This window comes from Leptonychotes weddellii, chromosome 6 (genome assembly GCF_054177405.1).
Source record: "Leptonychotes weddellii isolate Sample4059 chromosome 6, ASM5417740v2, whole genome shotgun sequence".
Classification (NCBI taxonomy): domain Eukaryota; kingdom Metazoa; phylum Chordata; class Mammalia; order Carnivora; family Phocidae; genus Leptonychotes; species Leptonychotes weddellii.
In genome coordinates, this window is record NC_138374.1 from 82,603,013 (window position 1) to 82,622,646 (window position 19,634).

Consider the following 19,634-nt stretch of genomic DNA (forward strand, 5'->3'; position numbering starts at 1 on the left):
ACTTATTTCTTTTCTAATCTTAATTATTTCCTTCCTCCTACTAACTTAGACTGTTCTTTTTTTAGTTCCTTAAGTGTAAATTTAGGTTGTTTATTTGAGATCTTTATTCTTAATGTAAGAAACTTCCTTCCTATAACTGTAAACTTCTCTCTTAGGACTGCTTTTGCTGTGTTCCATAAGTTTCGATATGTTGTGTTTCCATTTTATTTGTCTCAAGATTTTTAAAATTTGTCTTTTGATTTCTTCTTTGACCCATTGCTTATCTATTCTGCAATATTTTATTTGATTTCCATATATTTATGAATTTTCCACCTTTCCTCCTGTAATTCATTTTTCATTTCATACTATATTGGTTGGAAAAGATACTTGATATGGATAAATCTTCTTAAGTTTATTAAGAGTTGTGACCTAATATATGATTTATCTGGGAGAACGTTCCATGTGTGCTTGAGAAAAATGTGTAGTATCATGCTGTTGGATGGAATGATCTGTATCTTTTTGTTAGCTCCATTTGGCTAATGTGTAGATCAAGTCCATTATTTCCTTATTGACTTTCTATCAGGATGATCTATCCATTGTTGAAAACGGGATATTTGAGTTCCCTACTACTGTTGTATTGCTGTCTGTTTCAGTCTTCAGATTTGTTAATAATTATATATATTTACTATTGTTATAGCCTCTTGGTGAGCAGACCCTCATATCATTATATAATGACCTTCTTTGTTTCTCAGTACAGCTTTTGACTTAAAGTCTATTTCGTCTGAGATAAGTATAGGTACCCCTGCTTTTTTTTACCTGGAACATTTTTTTTTTGTCCCTTCACTTTCAGCCCATGAGTGCCCTTAAAGCTTAAGTGAGTCTCTTTCAGGCACCATATAGTTGGATCTTGCTTTTTTATTTACTTAGCCACTCTGTGTCTTTTAATTGGAGAATTTAAGCCATTTGCATTTAAAGTAAGTATTAATAAGGACTTGCCATCACCATTTTGTTTATTCTTTCTAATTGTTTTGTAGTTCCTTTGTTTTCTCTGCTTTTCTTGCTTTTTTGTGGATTGATGATTTTTTGTAATGGTATACTTTGATTCTTTTCTCTTTTTATCTGTGAATCTATTATAATCTTTTACTCTGTGATGTCCATAATACATCTTACTATAATAAGTCTGTTTCAAGCTGATAACAACTTCAATTGATTGGAAAAATTCTACATATTTACTTGCTCCCCCAACCTTGTATGTTATTGATGTCCAAATTTACTTGTGTGTTATGTTGTAGCAAAATATTCTAGCTATAGTTATTTTTAACACATTTGTCTTTAAACCCGTATGCTGGAGGTCAAAGTGATTTACACCCTATTTTTGCAGCATTAGAGTGTTTTGAATTTGACTATATATTTACTTTTTCCAGTGAATTCTATACTTTTATATGTTTTCATGTTACTAATTAACATCCTTTCATTTCAGCTTGAAGAACGTCACTTATCATTTCATGTAAGGCAGTTCTTGTTGTGATAAATTCCCTCAACTTTGGTTTTTCCGGGGAAGTCTTTATTGCTCCTTCATTTTTGAAGGACCACTTTGCTGGGCAAAATATTCCTGGTTGGCAGTTTTGTTTTGTTTTTTTCTTTCATCACTTTGAATATTATCATCCTACTCTCTCCTGGCTTGCAAAGTTTCTGCTGAGAAATTCACCTTATTGGGGCTCCCTTGTATTTGGTGGATATATTTTTTCTTGCTGCTTTCAAAATTCTCTTTGTCTTTGATTTTTGAGAGCTTGTTTATAAAGTATGTCTATAAAGTTCTCTTTAGGTAGAATCTCCTTGGATATCTTTGAGCTTTGTGTACCTGAATGGCCATATCTGTCCCCAGATTTGGGACATTTTCAATTGTTATTTCTTTAATTTTCTGTCCTTTCCTCTTTCCTCCTGCTGGGACTCCCACATGTGAATATTGTTTCACTTGGCAATATCCCATAATTCACATAGGCTTTCTTCACTCTTTTTCATTCTTATGTCTTTTTTTCTCCTCTAACTGGATAATGTCAAGAGGTCTGTCTTCAAGTTTGTACATTCTTTCTTCTGCTTGATTGAGCCTGATTTGAAACTCTCTATTGCATTTTTTCATTTTGTTCCTTGTATTCTTCAGCTCTAGAATTTCTGTGTTGTTCTTTTGTTTGATTTCTATATCTTTGTTGAACTTCCAATTTTGTTCATGTATTGTCCTTCTGAGTTCATTGAATTATTTCTCTGTATTTCCTTGAATCTTGCTGAACTTCTTTATTTTGATTTCTTGGTCAGATAACTCTCAAGTCCATTTCTTTGGTGTCAGTTACTGGAAAGTTACTGTGTACCTTTGAAGATGTCAGAGCTGGTGTCCTGGCATCTGGTGCATACAGAGAGAGCTGTCATGGTGCTTGGGTCCCGGAGCATAAGTGTACTTGTGGGGGGTGGTGCTGGTGTCTGAGATGCGAGGATGTGCAGGTTTCCTGTGAAACCTGTCTGGGTCTCTGGGCACCTCCACAGTGACTCAGGACCCGGGGTAGAGGGATGCAGCAGTGGCAGGATGATGGTGCAGTGGTGCCTTAGGACCCAGTGGCAGCATGCAGAGCAGTCTCAGTGCCACTGGAGCCCCAGCTTGGGACCCCAGGGGCAGGGTGCAGAGCAACAGCTGTGTGGCTCTGATGATTGCAGGTCAGAGCCCCAACTTAGGATCAGGGGAGGTTCAGCCCCAGTTATGACTGGTCAGACCTACAGCTTGGGACCCAGAGCATTATCAGCACAGCCCTGCTGATGGCAAATCAAAGCTGGGTGCTGGGGGCAGGGCGGGGTGGTGGTGCCCAGCAGCAGCATAGCCCTGGTTAGAACAAGTTAGAGTCCCAGCAGTGCCACCCCTGTCTGGCAGGTCAGAGCCCTGACTTAGGACTTGGGCTGGGCGGGGGGGTAGGGTGGAGGGGTGGGGGGGCATAGAGCAATTGCAGCTCCGCCCTGTGGATGGCAAAGTTTTGTGGCATCCAGAGAGTGGGTACTGCAGCACCTGGGGCCCCCAGGGGTAGGTCTCACTGCAACGACATTCCGGTCCCAGGGAGGAGACATGGTGGGGACTTCGGGCAGCTCTGTTGGCTCAGTTCAATGTTCGTGAAGACAGTGGGCAGCCTTGCTAGGCAAGGCTGCAAACACACATGGCTGTGATGAGGCTTTGCTGGGCTTCTTTTGTTCTCATTTTCCTCATGGGATAAAATCCTACCGAGCAGATCCCTCTTGGTGCCTGGTTCTCTGGACTCTGGGATGGGGTGTTGCAAGATGCTTCCTACGCCTTCCCATCAGCTATCCACGTTTGTTTGTTTGTCTTTAACTCTGTAGGGTTTCTGCTGCTTTCTTGCTTTCTGCTGATTTCTTGGTAGTCCAGAGCTTTTCCAAAGCTGTGTTTGTCAGTTTGTAGTTGTTCATTGTTTTTTTGTTTTTGTGGGGGAGCTTAGCACTGGGACTTCTAGCCCTCTGTCTTGCTGGTGTCACCCCTGGTAAATCGCCCTGCGGACGCTGTGTCAGTGGTCTCAAAGAGCAGTCTCAGGCCCAGTATTTCGTTAGGACCACAGGATGCAGAAAAGCTGATATACTTACAGTTATGGTTCATTATAGCTGAAAAGTATAGATTAAAATCAGCAAAGGGAAAGGCACATGGGGCAGAGTCCAGGAGAAACCAGATATCAGCTCCCAGGTGCTCTGTCCCAGTGGTCTCACATGGGCATGCTTCATCCTCCCAGCACCAGTGTGGGACAGCATGTACAAAGTGTTGTCAACCAAGGAAGCTCACCTAAGCCTTGACATCCAGGATCTTTGTGTAGGTCAGTCACGTAGCCCAGTAGCACAGCTTGACTCCCCTTAGCTGCTCAGATTCTATCTGTCCTGAGCAGACTCAGCTGTATAGCACTCACCATGCTTACAGCTGTTTTTATAAACTATCCAGTCAAACTGGTACCATGGGGCCCCAGATCTCTGGCATACAAAAACTCCTTATCACCAGAATATTCCAAGGGATCTGAGTTTATTTCCTGAGAGCTGGCCAGGGGCCAGTCCTGAAGATTGGGTTCATGCCAAATATGATGTTTCCGCACACGTACCCACTGAAATACCAACCGGTGCTTTGGCTTGACCACTGACATCTCTATCTCCTTGGATCTTCAGTTATTGCTGGTGGACCTGAACCAGAACTTCTTAACATCATCTGCCAATTTCTCTGGTTCATTCTTCCAGATTCTCTTGAACTTCTGTATTAAAGATTGTGCTAATGACTGTGGTTTGCTGTGGGAGACCGATAGAGAGTGGGTTTGCTTTGATCTGCTGTACCTTCATCTGCTCATTGTGCTCTCGGAGGTCTGAGTTCATTCGTTTGTGTTCTGTTTTGCTTCTTGAAATTTATGAAAGCTTGTCATTCTTCAGCAACATATGCTAAAGAATCACTATTTATTGATTCATTCACTTGTTCTTTCAATAAATATAAATTGAATACCTAATTACTTAAGGTGCATGCTCTAGGCACTGGGACTATGTGAATGAATAAACCTGACCAAACCCCACCCCCCATCGGAAATTACCCTCTAGTCAGGACACAGACAATAAACAATACACATAATAAATGAGTAAATCACATTGTATGTAAGAAGCTAATACATACTAATGGAGAAAAATAAAATAGGGTAGGGAATTAAGGAAGAGTGGCAGGAATGACGATTGTGGGTTTTGCAATTTTAAATAGAGTGATCACAGAAGGCCTCACTGTGAAGGTGAAATTTCAGTAAACATTTGAAGGGGATGAGGAAGCAAGCCCTTGAGGTATTTTGGAGGGGAGGATGTTGCAGACAGAGGGCATCACAGTTGAAAGACCCTGAGCAAGCAGCAAACATAGCACACTCTTAGACTAGCTAGGAGTCTAGCATGGCTTGCATGGAGGAAGAAGAGCTTAGGATCGTGCAGATACTTGTAGGTCTCATAAGAATATTAGTTTTTACTCTAGATGAAGTGGGAAGCCATTGGAAATTTTTAAGCAGTGTAATAACATCACTGGTTTTCATTTTAAGAGCATCTCATTGGCTGCAGTGTTGAGAAGAGGGCATGGGTAGGAAGCAGGGAGCTTCTTAGGAGTTAATGGCAATAATCCAGATAATTGATGATCGTGACTTACATCAGAGTAGCAGCAATGGAAGTGGAAAGACACAGATCCTGGTTGTATGTTTTTGCTGAGCCAACAGGATTTCTGACAGATTGAACGTAGGGCGTGAGAGAAAGAAAAGGGTTGAGGATCACTGCCTGGTCTTTGGCTTGAGCAATGGCAGGGATGGTGTTGCCATTCTCTGCCAATGGGGATTTTCATTCATTTGCTTTGCTTTGGTTTGGTTTTGTGTGTGTGTGTGGTTTTTTGTTTTTTTGTTTTTTTTGGGGGAGAAACAAGCTTTTTGATGGCAGATTAGAAACTATGTTTTTTTTTTTTAAGATTTATTTATTTATTTTGAGAGGAAGAGAGAGAGAGGGAGATTGAAAACATGAGCAGGAGAGGGGCAGAGGGAGAAGCAGGCTCCCCACTGAGCAGGGAGCCCAACATGGGGCTCCATCCCAGGACCCCGGGATCATGACCTGAGCCAAAGGCAGACGCTTAACCGACTAAGCCAACCAGGCGCCCCTAGAAACTAGGTTTTGGACATGCCAAATATGATGTTTCTGTTTCACATCCAGGTTTAAGTCCCCTACTAGACATCCATGTCAAGTAGGTGTTTCTGGGGCTGAGGGACCTGCTTGGAAATCCATCACCATAGAGACCATTTGGAGCCATAGTGAAGACAAGAGGTCTGAGGACTGAGTCCTGGGGGCACTCCTAGGATAAGGGTTCAGAGATAAGAAACCAGCAGAAAATTGAGAAAATGGAACTACTGATGAGGAGGGGAATAAGAGATTCCTGATGTTCTAGAAACCAAGAGAAGTCTTCAGGAAGAGAATGTCATCAAACATGTCAAATGTTATTCATGACTTCTGTGAATGATGTAGATCACATTTTGAAAGGGTGAGGGAGCAAAATTGAGATAAAAAGAGAGAAACTTAATGAAAAGCTCCTGAACTTGAAAGAGACAGACCTGGGCCCCAGTCCCAGCTCAGTAGCTTGACAGGTGTAAGGTAGCACACCTACTAGGCATGGTAGGAGGCCTGGGAATGTTCTAAGACAACCGTAATGAAGACTGGAAGAGTGACCTTAGGAGAGGGGTGAAAGAATCCTCAGGAAGATTCAGCTGAGATTGGAGAGGGAACTTTAATCATTCTAGTCAGTATGTTTACGTGATTTCTTTCCCCTTCAGATGTGGGATAGAAAGGTGAGAAAGTAGAGACCGATTTATTCCAATGTTGGGAATTAGAAGGGGCAGAAGGAAAGAAGGCAGTGCAGTGAAGGGTAGGATGAACAAACAGTATACTCTACAATTTAAGAAAGACTAGGTTCCAAAGTGATTGCATCATGATCAAAGTCAAGCAATATTTGGAACGGGAGGATCAAGAACAAAGTATCAAATGACAGCGCTTGAGAAAGGTGACGCAGTGTTCATAGATCGTAGAGAGCAACTGTGCTTTCTTTTTCTGCATCAAGGTGAAAAAATGGTAAAGAAAGAGAAGAGAAATAGCAGTCAGGGCCCAGCCCTAAGACAGGCTGGCGGCACCCCGGAGAGTGGGGGAGAGGGGGAGTGGGGGGGCGGGGAACGGGGCAGGCCCATGTTTTTAAAAGAGGGGAAGTTAGGAGCCCAGATTTAGAGCATGAGAAGTGCGATGTCTTTCCTATGGGGGGAAAAATGTATAGATTGCTAACCTGTGGGATCAAGACAGAAGAATGTAAGGATCACTGGGAGTGCTTGTGGTTTAATTGAGAGTAAGGGAGCCACGTCACAGACCTCTCTGCCCTGTTCTCGCTCTCTCCCGCCCGCTCCCTCTCCTCCTCTGGGTCTTTGTTATTGTTCTCATGGAGGAAGGAAGTCCTTCCAGTGTGCTGTGTCGTGATTTCAACGGACTTCTGATAGAGATGGTCAGTAGGGTCTTGCATTCAAGACCAAGAAAATACCATGAACAGAGTGGAAAGTGCCCAGTTAGGGAGAAGCTGAGCGTTTGAATGAGAGGCAGTGGTGTGGAGTGGAAGTGACCCTAACGCGGGTTCGGTACTGTTTCACCTGCAGCTTGAGCAGGTTAACTTCTGGGAGCCTCAGTTTCTTGTTGCAAAATGGGAATAATAAAGCCTACCTTTTTGAGTTGCTCTAGGGCTTAAAGGACATGAAACCCTTGTTGTCCCTGACAGTGGGTTAGAGATCTCTTCCTCTACTTCCTTGCCATATCCTACTCCTCACCCCCTACAAAATACCCAACGACCACTCGACACTACAGGAAGGGGGGGGGTGACAAATGAAAGCAGAATTTTAGACCACGTGTAGTGGAAGGGAGTGAAAAATTGGAGACGATGGGGAAAATAAATGTGAGGAGGACTCTTCTTTGCCTCATGTCCTCAAGAAATAAAATCCCATTCCTATGAGAGAAACTAGATTTAAAAATTCATTAGTTAGTATTTTGCCGTGGATGAATATACATGAAACTGAATTTCAGAAGCTTTTTCGTGAAATTGTTATACTTCTGTTGCACACCCAAGCATTTTTAGCCCTCTTCATTTAAAGTCCTGATCAACGAGTGGATTTTCTAAAAGGCATCACATTGTTTTAGCCACTGAGTTTTATCACTGTTATTTTTAACTTTTTGTTTTGACATGTTGCTTTTAACTGTAATTAAAAATTATTGGCATCTGTGTTTACTTTTTAGCTTGTGCATACCTTATCTTCATAGCAGAAACTAATTAGTATGTGAAGTACAGTACCATTAAATCTGCATTAAGGGGGAAGAATTCTAATCTGATCATATGCAAAATATGGTAGAAAATACATTTTAATATTTGAAAGATACATACACAGTATTAATTCCGCTCACATTCTTATGATAAAGAAATACTGTTTTAGCATTTGTTTCCATACATCTTGCCTTGGCTTCTTCCCTGTGGTTAGGCAGATTGCAGAACTTAGAAAAAAAACTAATCTTCACTCCTGAAACTTACAAAGTGATTTAGGAAAATAACTATTGTATGTGGTGGGCCTGTTTTAAAAAGTAGAATGGGGGCACCTGGGTGGCTTAGTCGGTTGAGCATTGGACTCTTGCTTTCGGCTTAGATCCTGATCTCAGGGTTGTGGGATCAAGCCCCGCGTTGGGCTCCGCGCTCAGTGGGGAGTCTGCTTGTCTCCCCCTCCTTCCGCCCCTCCTACTGCTCATACTCTCTCTCTGACTCAAATAAATAAGTAAATAAATCTTTTAAAATAAAAAAAATAAATAAAAAGCAGCATGAACTACCCTCTGGAAATATTTTCTGAAGCCCTAGAATATCTTTTCTGGTTTCAAATGGGTTTCACACCTGGCTGGCTGCCTCCAGCCCCTTAGCGTCCTCAAGCATAACCTGCAAAAATGGTATCTCTTCTGTGAATCTCCTTCTGACTGCCTGTAAAGAGATGTTTCTTTTGAGATACCCTCATGCTGAGGCAGGTTACTTTTGGATTATGACTTAATTTTATATCTCAAAAAGATTCCAAAATGGCCCCCTTTTTTCCTGCTCCCACTGCTACCACAGTGGTCTGAGCCATCCTCATTTCTCTGTCGGTTTCCTTGTTGCCCCCCTGCTTCATCTTTGCTATTTTTGCTGTTCTTCTACTCAGAGGAGCCTGACTAAACCTTTAAAAATAGAAATCAGACTATGTCACCCCCTGCCTCCCCCATCATCCCATTACCCACCTTACACTCTTCTAGTAATGTTAGTTTTTCTTCATTACCTCATTTAGGATAGTAGATATCCCCATTTTTTCTTCATGTCACTCATCAGCATTAGTAATTGTTTATTAAGTTGGATATTTACCGATCTGTTATGTCTTCTCCACTGGCCTGTGACTCCGTGAGCAGAGGAATTACGTCTTTTTTTTTAAACCACTTTATACCTGCACTGTCATTAGCATTTAGTTGAGGGCACATCAAGGGTTTTGGTTTTTAAAGATTTTTTTAAATTTATTTATTTGACAGAGAGATAGCACAAGTAGGCAGAGCGGCAGGCAGAGGGAAAGGGAGAAGCAGGCTCTCTGCTGAGCAGGGAGCCCGATGCGGGGCTCGATCCCAGGACCCTGGGATCATGACCTGAGCCGAAGGCAGCTGCTTAACTGACTGAGCCACCCAGGTGCCCCATGGGTTTTGGTTTTTAATGACTGGATTTGGTTGTGTTTGTCACAGAGTAGCCACCTGTACAATGCTTCCTGATGTGTTTCATGTGCATCACATGAATGCTGCTAAACTGCAGTAGGTCTCTGCCTTTTTCCCTCATTAACATTGGTCGCCATCTGTGTAGGGAGATGGAAAGTTCCCTGAGGGCAGGGATCCTTGTCTTTGTTGTTCGGGGCCATGTCTGCAGTGTGTAGAGCAAGGCCAGAATAGATTTGGTGCATATTTATGGAAGGGTTGAGTGAATAAATGAAGCCCCACACCCTGACATCTGGAATTTATTCCTATGATCAACAGTTCAGTTCAACAAACATTTATTAAGTCTCTACTGTGTGCTAATCATTATGCTAGGCCCTGTGGGTGCAGAAATCAGTAAGTTATGCTATCATTTCTGCTTGTGATTTAGTTTGCATTATGATGCTATTATTCTAATTCGTTTAGAAGCTATAGTATGATGTGACAGAGGCTTTCGAACTATTTGAGCACTTAAGCCTGATTCTTATTAAACAGATAATTCAGGAGTGGTTTCATACCCATGCTTTGTTTCACTCCCAGTTTTAAACACTGTGTTGTTAATTACACTTGCCTTGTTCAGACGTGGCTGGCCCTGCCCTCTTGGAATGGCTTCCAGGCCTTAGCATCTTTGATCAATCTATTTCTCATTTATCTTCTAGGTCTGACTGAGGTCAGATGATAAATATAATGCAGTGACCCAGTGTTTTGCTCTCCACCTTGCTTACAATCTAAGTGTGATTTGCTGACAGTGTGGAGACATTAATCCAGCAAGAGCTTTGTTTAGGATCTTGCTAGAGGCAAAGACCGGAGATGCTGTGTTAGTTTCAGCAATGTCTTCCTTTCCTTTCTTCTTGAAGATGGTGTTATTTTTGAAATATGAAACATTTTTCCAGTTCTCCATATGTTGAAGAAAATCTCTCCTAGTTCATTTTTGATGTCAAGATGAGATTTATGTACAAGATTGGGGAAATACACTTACTTTTGGTTTGAAATACACCCAGATTTTTTAAGTTGTCACCTAAAGTAGGTTGTGACTTTTCTTTTTTTTTTTTTAAGAAGCACGTTAAAAAGCCACAAGCAGAAAGATACAATTTTTATATTCTGTGTTTCTATTTCTAAAATGTATAGTTGACAATTAAATCTTATCTGTATATTTTATGTTCCTATTTTCAGGAACTGATTTTTCTCTTAAGTAGGAGACTTACAAATTCTATGATCTTGACTGAAATATATCCTTTATATCCTCCTGAATAAAATATACTACAAACATTGAAATATTAAGTACTCGATGCCTAAATATTAGCCGCTAAGGCATTGCCTTCAAGGGGAAGGGTTAACTATTTAATCATCTGTGTCCCTGATAACTTTTTGGTGATTTTTATATCATTATCAATATAATCTGATTAAGTACGACTGAGTGTGTATGAGTTTATTATACCTTACAGCCATCTGATTTAAATCATTAATTTGATCTTTTTTTGGAGGGGATGTGGAGGAAAAGCATAACAATAAAGGAAACATGTCCTCGTCTCTTCACATCTTTTTCTGTCTCTGGAGACAGAACCTCTTCTGGTCTTAGAGAAAGAATGAAAATTTGATTTTACTACTGCTTAGTACATATATTAAAGGTTTCCCTTTTTCTTTTGTAGGATGAAGTGGCGCATACTCTGACTGAGAGCAGAGTATTAAAGAACACCAGACACCCCTTTTTAACAGTAAGTGACTCAAGGGCAGATGTGATAATCATAACATTTTAAATTTAAGGGAGTTTTATTGAAACAACTAAGCCATGAAAAGTAACATTTATTTAGGTATGCCATTTTCTTTGTGGAAAGACTAAGTCTTATTCCTTTGACCTTATTGCAACGTAGGGCCTAAGTTTACAATATGCATGCATTTGTCTTCCCTCCTCTTATACAACCATTCCTTTTTTGAGATTTTTTTTCCTTCACGAATTTCACTGCCTTCAGAAACAAAAAGCCATAGAGCAAATATATGGAGACCACTGAGAAAATGGTAGACTTACAAGAAATTCTTAGTATTAAATGTGAGGGTTTTGTGTTTCCTTTGTTTACTGGCTTCTGATAAATATTTAAATGATCAAGCAGCATTGTCTCCATATATGAAAGGCAGAAAATCTTTACTGAATATTTTTTATAGAAATTGAGACCTCCCATAGGTATAGAGTACTTTAAGAAACCCAGGAATACTGAATACATTAAATTAAAGGTAAGCTGAGTCATGATATGTTTTCTTGACTTGCATGCATATTACTTGTTTTGAAAGAAACTGATTTTTTTTATAGTCTTGTACTTAGATTGCTTATAATAGAGACAATTTGTTCCTGGTTCTAAGCGTGTTAAGATTAAAAATAACAGGTAGAAAAGAAAGAGAAAAAACAAATAACCGGTAGACTTTCCAAAGGGGGAACCTTTCAAAGATTTAGGATTATGTAAAGTAGGAATGTTTTCAGAGGTAATAATCAGATACCTAGACTTACTTTGTTACGTTACTGTGTGTATATTGTCCAGTGTAGTAAGATAGCTCTAAAGTTCTGATACCATTGTAACTTATACAATTATATGAACCAACTCTGTTGAATTCAGTCATGTTATGCACCCACCCAGTGTGCAAAAAGCAGTGCTGGAACTATATTAGAAGCCCGAACATAACTGCTCTAGCTGTATTCCTGAGACTTCCTCAGTTGAAGGTCGTGCAGATGGGAACTTTGGGGACTAACTAATACAGTTACAAATAGACAGCATGATAGATTGAGAGGTGCCCATCACAATTACTAAGTGTATTTTTACTTAAAATTTTAATTTTAACCTTTCCCCTAACAGTAGCCAATGCTGATCTAAACAAAATTTGTTTTATGTTCTTCAAAACTCTTCAACACTCTTAAGGAGTAAGTAGACTCTTTAGGACAAGAATGATTCATTTCATCCCTCAAGCTTACTGTTTCTAAGTATTCTATTTTGGTATCGTTATAAGAATACTGGATTATAATGTAACATTTTTTCTTTTTCATTTCAAGTCCTTGAAATATTCCTTCCAGACAAAAGACCGTTTGTGTTTTGTGATGGAATATGTAAATGGGGGAGAGGTGAGTCAAGAAGTTAATCCAGCACTTGAATATGCATGGTAGTCCTGTCATCCTTTCTCATAATTACTGAAAATATAAGTTATAATGTAACAGTTGTCTACTTCCTGGCAAGGATTTGGGTAGATGGGAGCTGAGTCATTTCTAATGAAACGTAATGGTCGCTTGTTTTTTTTATGACTGCTTTTACATATTGGAAAGCATAATCATATTCTTTTTCTCCCTATATTTTTTAAATGTAAAATATCTTAGCACAAATATGCTTTTGGAAATCATGTGAGTTTGAAAGCCGGAAATACAGGATTTATGGTGCTTTGCAAAGTTCTTTTCAAATGTTTGTGAAACTGGTAAAAGATTATTTAGCCCATTTTAAACTTACTTGAGCTGTACTCTGTAGGCACATCGTGCTGAGTTCCCTCTTCTTTTACATAGTAGTTAGAGTAACCTTGACTATATGTGAGAGATTTTGAAAGGATCTTGTAGTTTTGAAGAGAAATGCAATCAGCACAGTGGTACATCTCACCTATTCCTTGGTTCCCCTGTCCTTTGTCTTCCCTGTTTTGGATCAAAATCAATGTGAGGGAAAATTTTAATTTACTAGAATAGTTAACTGGAAATATTTTACACTGTGGGCTTTCTGAAATAAATTTAATTATTAAATAGAGGATTGTATCTCACAGACCTTAAAGTAGTTTTGTTTTTCAAAATAAATGGATTAAATATCCTCTATAGAATATTTTCTCCTATAGAATTATCTCACTTGTAGGAATTGCAAACATTCATCCATTCATTTGGTAATCACATTTTAAATGCCAAGGCAGTGTGGGTTTACCAGAACGTGCTAAGACATCATCTTTCTATGAGGACATTTGTAATTTACCTTGTAAGTGTATTATAAATTAGAATGTATAGTGAAGGACCTAAATGTTCACAAATTCCTATTAGAAAATTCTTTATGAAAAAAAGATTAAAAAAATAGAAAATGCTTTCTGGGTGATTTGGCGTTAAGGGTAGTCCTTCAGTGCTTACTGAGATTTCAGCAGGGGACTGACTTGAGAAGATTCTTCAGGCAGAGGGGATCATGTGAACAGAATCACCGGGGTGAGCACAGGGCAAAAAGAACCTGAGTAGTTGGATGAGAATAGCCCAGGCATTGCAGTCAGAGGCTGTCTGAGAAAATACAAAGATGATGAACTTTGTGGAATTGCACAGGACCAGTCCACCTTAATGACCACTGAATTGGGTATGGGTAGAAAGAGAGAGGGATCAAAAGTGGCTTTGGTTTGGAATCAGGGAGAACTAATAGAGTGAATTTACAAAGAATGTGTCGAGGGTAAGACTATCAATTTGGGTGGTTTGAATAAATAAGTTAAGTGAATGGCTGAATAAACTCTCTCCAGGAGCACAGATCAAGAGGGTTTTTTAAACTGGAAACTGCTGAGAAGTAGGAAGAAAAATAGAAAGTAATGTACTATATAGTTTATTTTGGGGACAAAACTTGAAAATCTTTTTTCAAGAAGGGAGTATCTTTTAGTGTAGTTATAAAATATGTATTTTTTGCGGCTTTGTGCAAGGCACCCTGATAGGTATTGTGGGACATAAAATCTGAACCAAACATAGATCTTACCCTCAAAGAGTTTACAGTCAAGTGGGGAAGATAAGGTACAATACCCATGCTAGGTGTAAAGTGATAATTATCGCTTGTTTCGGAACTACAGATGAAGAACCACGGGACTTCGCGGGAGGGAAGAGGGTTCTGTGTGGTGTGGTGAGGGAAGCTTTGGAGCCTCCTGGGGCGGGGGGCTGCACCCACACTGTCATTCTAAACCTAGAGTACTTCTGAGATTAATTAATTGATGATTGTTGAAACAATTTTACACACAAAAACAGATTTTCAGACTAGCCAGATGGTTTTCTTTAGCACCGAAACTCCTACATTATTTCTCTCTTTTTTCAGAATTTCTGTTTCGAGAATGTGGTATAGATAAAGACTAAATAATTTCATAGATTGCGGCAGGTGAACTGATTCTGTATGTGGTATATAATTTTCATGTGCGTGGATAGTAATTACAGCATTTCTGTGTATATATATATATATATATATATAAAAGTAAATTTTGATTATATTTATGCAATTTTAGTAAAAATGAAAGTTTTGTATATATAATTTCCCAATTTTTCTCTCTTTAAAGTTATCACATATTTTTAAATACATTTTAGATGCACTTTTGAATGTACTTTGTAAATACAAATAGTTATCTAGTTCTTGGAACTTGATGTGATTATTTCTGTTCTTAAATTTATCATTTCTGCAAAGGAAATCTATGTTCAATATATCTTTATCGTGACTTACTTAATTTTGGTTTTGCTTTAGGTTCACCATGACATTTATTCTGCCCAGGGATGCTTCCTAGAAATGTAGAAAACTCCATTGCTGTAGAAAAAATATTAAACATGGTACTTATGTTTGGCAATAGGTTGAAATAGAGGTAAAGTAAGGGAAGCTATAAACTCACCCAGGCAGTCCGTACCAGCACTCACAGATGCACGGGGGGTGTTACCCTACTAGGAACCTCTGGGTGGCATCTAAGAGACCAGCCTGTTGAAAAGGAAGCTCTGGGGGCACCTGGGTGGCTGAGTCAGTTAAGCTTCCAACTCTTGATTTTGGCTCAGGTCATGATCTCAGCGTTGTGGGTTTGAGCCCTATGTTGGGCTCTGCATTCATTGCAGAGACTCCTTGTCCTTCTCCCTCTGCTCCTCCCCCATTCACTTTCTCTCTCAAATAAATAAAAAATCTTTTTAAAAGAAAGAAAGGTAACTCTGGTAAACAGTGCTCACCCAAAGGGCAGCATCCTCAAATCTCTTTATATCCAACCTGTGCCTCAAGATGAGCTTCTTTAGTGAGCCTATTGAAGTAATTATAAGTAGCCCAATTTTTACTTAATTCATACTTGTCTTGATTTTTAATTAGCAATAGCATCCTTTTAGCCTGTGTTCTGGAATGTTTTATCATGAAGTATAAATACAGCAGTTGAGACATTCTTTTTCTGACCTTCACATTTTTGTGAATATATGAACTTATTTCAGCCTAATAGATAGCACAGGAATTTAGCATGCTCGCAGCCATGCTTATTACTATCCCTGTGTTTGCCTGTATTGCTTAAAGCACTAAATATATCTTGATGGAAGTGGATTGTGAGAGGATATTGGTGTAAGAAATCAACAGTGGCTGCTTATAGGCATATCAGTACAATAGGGATCACATCATAATTGTGGTTAACTACATGAATTCAAGAAATGGGGTCAGAAAGAGACAGCATAGAGATAGATAGATAGGAAGGAAGGAAGGATATGGTGATTCTGCCATTTTTCTTGATAAGTGTGTTCACAGAGTCACCGTAAGATGAGAAATAAATTTGCTGTTCTTTTATGCCATGTCAGTTTCTACTTGGCATCCATAGAGTTTCATGGGATATAAGCTCTGGTGCGTAAAAATACATAGTTTTCATAAATCATTGTCATTAAGTGCCTTGTAACTACAGATGTTCATTTAAGAAACTGCAGTATTTCAGTGTTGGAGGAAGAACTGCTGGGCTTAACTATATTGAGACAGTATGTTGGGTCTGCAGTGTGGTACCTTCCTTAGGAATTTGCAAGAATGATTTTGATTATACTTCATAATTTATGTTTGAACTTTAGAACCTATCCCATTATAGTCCACTTGCCTATTAAATATTTAATGAGCAACTACTATCGACTGGACCTCAGCAGATACAGAAATAAGGAAAACATGGTACTTTCTTTTAAAAGATGACTATGTAGTTGGGGTTATGGAGAAGAGAATATGCATATACTTTATAGTGTCATTATTGCTATAAAACACTGGTTGATGTGGGATACAGAGAATGGGCACTTGAATCAATCCAGAAAGAAGAGAGAAGAGAAGGGGGGAGAATGTCAGGGTAGGAAATGAAACACTTCCTCAAGTGGTTGCTAAGCTAAGACTTTAGTTTAACTATAACTTCGATCACTGAGAATGAGGAGAACATTCCTATACAGAGGAAATAAAATATGTAGAATATACAGGAATATGCCAGTTCTCCCCCACCTGCCCAGATATAACACAGTGTATGGGGTGATGCATAAAGTCCTGCAGAGAAAAGCCAAAAGAGTCTGAGCAAGTAGTCAGCATCATATTAGGACAGATTTTCTCTCCCAACCAATTTAGATTTTATCCTGAAGACAATGGAGCATCATGGAAGGATTTCTGTAAGAAAATGTTTCAGAAAGAATATGTTGTAGCAATAGCAAGCTTGGATTGAAGACAGAACTGGAAACAGGGAAACTACTTGAGAGGATACTGCATTTAGGTTTTTACTAATTTAGTCATAAACTGATAGGGTCATTAATTGAGGTAATATTAGAAGGAATAAAATTCTAATCATGTTTAGGTACCAGAATTTCCAGGATTGATTGATTGACTTTTAAAGATTTATTTATTTATTTTAGAGAGAAAAAACAGAGAGGAGGTGCAGGGGGAGGGGCACAGGAAGAGGGACAGAGAGAATCCCAAGCAGACTCTGTGCTGAGTGCGGAGCCTGACCTGGGGCTTGATCCCACAACCCATGAGATCATGACCTGAGCTGAAACCAAGAGTCAGACCGCTTAACCAACTGAGCCACCCAGGTGCCCCTAGTAGTTCCAGGATTTAATGACTAAATGGAAAGAAAAAAAGTCAGTTTCCTGTTTGCTGCTTGGGGGGAACTGCATGGATAGGCTGTTCAAAAAGTCAGGAAACACAGGATGAGGAATAAGTTCTGGTGTGATCATCTTATATTTGAGGTACCTAGTGAGGCTTACAGGGAAGTAGAATTAGGTCAGAGATACAAATAGGCTTCATCAGCAGGGCTAAAACCAAAGAAGGGAAGAAAGGTCGAGGGTGAGAGAAGTATGTAAAGTTAGAACATTAGTGACCAAGAATGGCACCTGGAGACACCAACAGTAGACGTGTTGGTGATGAGAGAAGCCTAAGGAGCATCCTGGGGAGAAGGAGCCAGGCAAGAGAAGCCTATGAAGCTAAATATGGTGTATTAAGTAGAACAGAGAACAGTAAATCCTGCAAGATAACAATTGAAAAATGTGCATTGGATTTGACAAAGACTAGTTCCTAAGCAGGTGCATGGATTCTTCCTTTTTCTTGGGTTGATGCAAAGCATGAACCTTGGCGATAGAATGGAATGTACAGGGGTGGGTTTGGAGCTCAAAGTTGTGAAAGTGAATTCAGGGCAGCCTTGGATAAACAGTCATTCAGCATCTGGAGAACAAATTATAAAAGCACTCTAGTAATGTAACCAGTGACACTGCTGCTAACATATCCAAATCAACCCTCTTTTTGTAGCTTAGGTATTACTGAATTTACATAAGAAGAAGAAAAATATTCTGAGAACAAAAAGAAAAAGTAAAGTGAAAACTGACTAAGATGGTGCTGGTCAGTTTAGAATGCCTCTACTTAGGGGACGCCTGGCTGGCTCAGTTAATGGAGTGTTCCACTCTTGATCTTAGGGTTGTGAGTTCGAGCCCCACATTGGGGGGTAGAGATGACTTAAAAATAAAATTCTTAAAATATAATAATAAAAAAATAAAACTTGTATGCCTCTACTTAGGATTCTACCCCAAAAATCTCACTCAGCCGTATTTCTATTTCTTTCTGGACCTCTGTAAATCTCTCTTCAAGCTGAAATTGGAAGTTAAGATACCCATTAGAGGACAAAGGGAAGTCACTGTGTAGAAATGTTTATTCATCTGATAAATTCTCACATTCCTCTATTTATGTGGATATGGGTGAACTAACACTCACTTATTCACTATTCTTGTCTGTACTTAGCTCATTGTACACTATATTAATTACCTTGATAAAATTCACTTTATTTTTTGCATATGACTTTGAGTTTCATGCCAGTCTTGAGATCCTCTCATACTTATTTCAGATTTTCATTATTTGGCTGGCATTTTTGTCTTCAGTGAACCAGAATCATCTCATTTTAAATTCACATGAGGCAGAAGTCCAGAGAGTCAGCTTTCTCGTTCTACTTACTAATTTATGGAGGTGTGATTTGGGTGATTTTTAAATTAAAAGTATCATTTTATATTCATAGTGATGATTTTGAAAATTTTACTAGATTTATATGTATATAAATATCTTTATTGTTCAGGAGTCTGACAAGTTAATTTCTTTGCTAATTGTTGTAGTTATTAATATATTATGTAGGTTATATCAGAATTCTATTGCTTTCATCCAAAGCTTTTTCAAAAATTCCCAAGCCAAGAAAGATGCATTATAATATTCACTTTAGCACATAAAGTTGAAGGCAAAATAAGTTTGGGAAGATTTTAATATATACTTTAGTATATACTGTATTTTAGTATACTTTTATAATATTTCAAGGCTAGTTTTCTAAGATAAATCATTAAGCCAATATATCACTGCATCTAAGGTAATAATTCAAAGCCTTGACTAGCCTCAATATCTAAGAGGCTTACTTTCATACCTAGAATCTCAGATGAGGTGACTGGAACTGTAGGAGCTGGCCAGGCTTTGTCTATTTCCACGATTCTTCTCCTCTCTGTGGTTATGGCACAGCACCACATTTTTAGGGTAGTTAAACTTCTCACACAAAGGTTGGATTACTCAGAGTGAGCATATGGAAAGAGTGGAAAACCAAAGACACAATATATGTACAATTGGAGACCTTGAAGAAAAAACACAAGGCATCGCAACACGATACCTAAATATTAAAAAGTATAATCGCTCCAAGTATAATCTCCAAACACAGTATCTAGTCATTTGTGTTCTGCATCTTTCACTTTGCTTATTACTTTAAAAACTCATCAGAACTGTTGCATATATCAGTAGCTTGTTTCTTTTTATGGATTTACTCCCATTACATGGTAGCATCATAATAGGCTTATACAATCACTAGTAGATAGGCATTTGGGTTCTTTGCAGTTTGGGCTATTATGAAAAAAACTTGTGAATATTCCAGTACAAAACTTTGTATGGACATACATTTTCAGTTATCTTGGCTAGATATCTAGGAATGCAATTTCTGTGTCATTTGGTATATTCAACTTCATAAGAAACTGCCAAATAGAATTTTACATTTCTAGGATGTTATTTAACATCATCACCACACTTGGCATG

General features: G+C 38.9%; 1 protein-coding gene across 5 annotated transcripts in view; it reads left to right on the forward strand.

The window, feature by feature from the left end:
• The window catches only part of AKT3 (AKT serine/threonine kinase 3), a 304,967-nt gene that overhangs the window by 197,819 nt on the left and 87,514 nt on the right, over positions 1-19,634 (forward strand). For 4 of the 5 annotated variants that reach the window (XM_081824493.1, XM_081824490.1, XM_081824491.1 and 1 more), the window contains 2 exons: positions 10,980-11,045; positions 12,368-12,436. In XM_081824493.1, coding sequence (XP_081680619.1) covers positions 10,980-11,045; positions 12,368-12,436 — 135 coding nt within the window. The remainder of the gene's footprint in view (positions 1-10,979; positions 11,046-12,367; positions 12,437-19,634) is intronic. The other variant, XM_081824492.1, reaches the window with a different exon arrangement.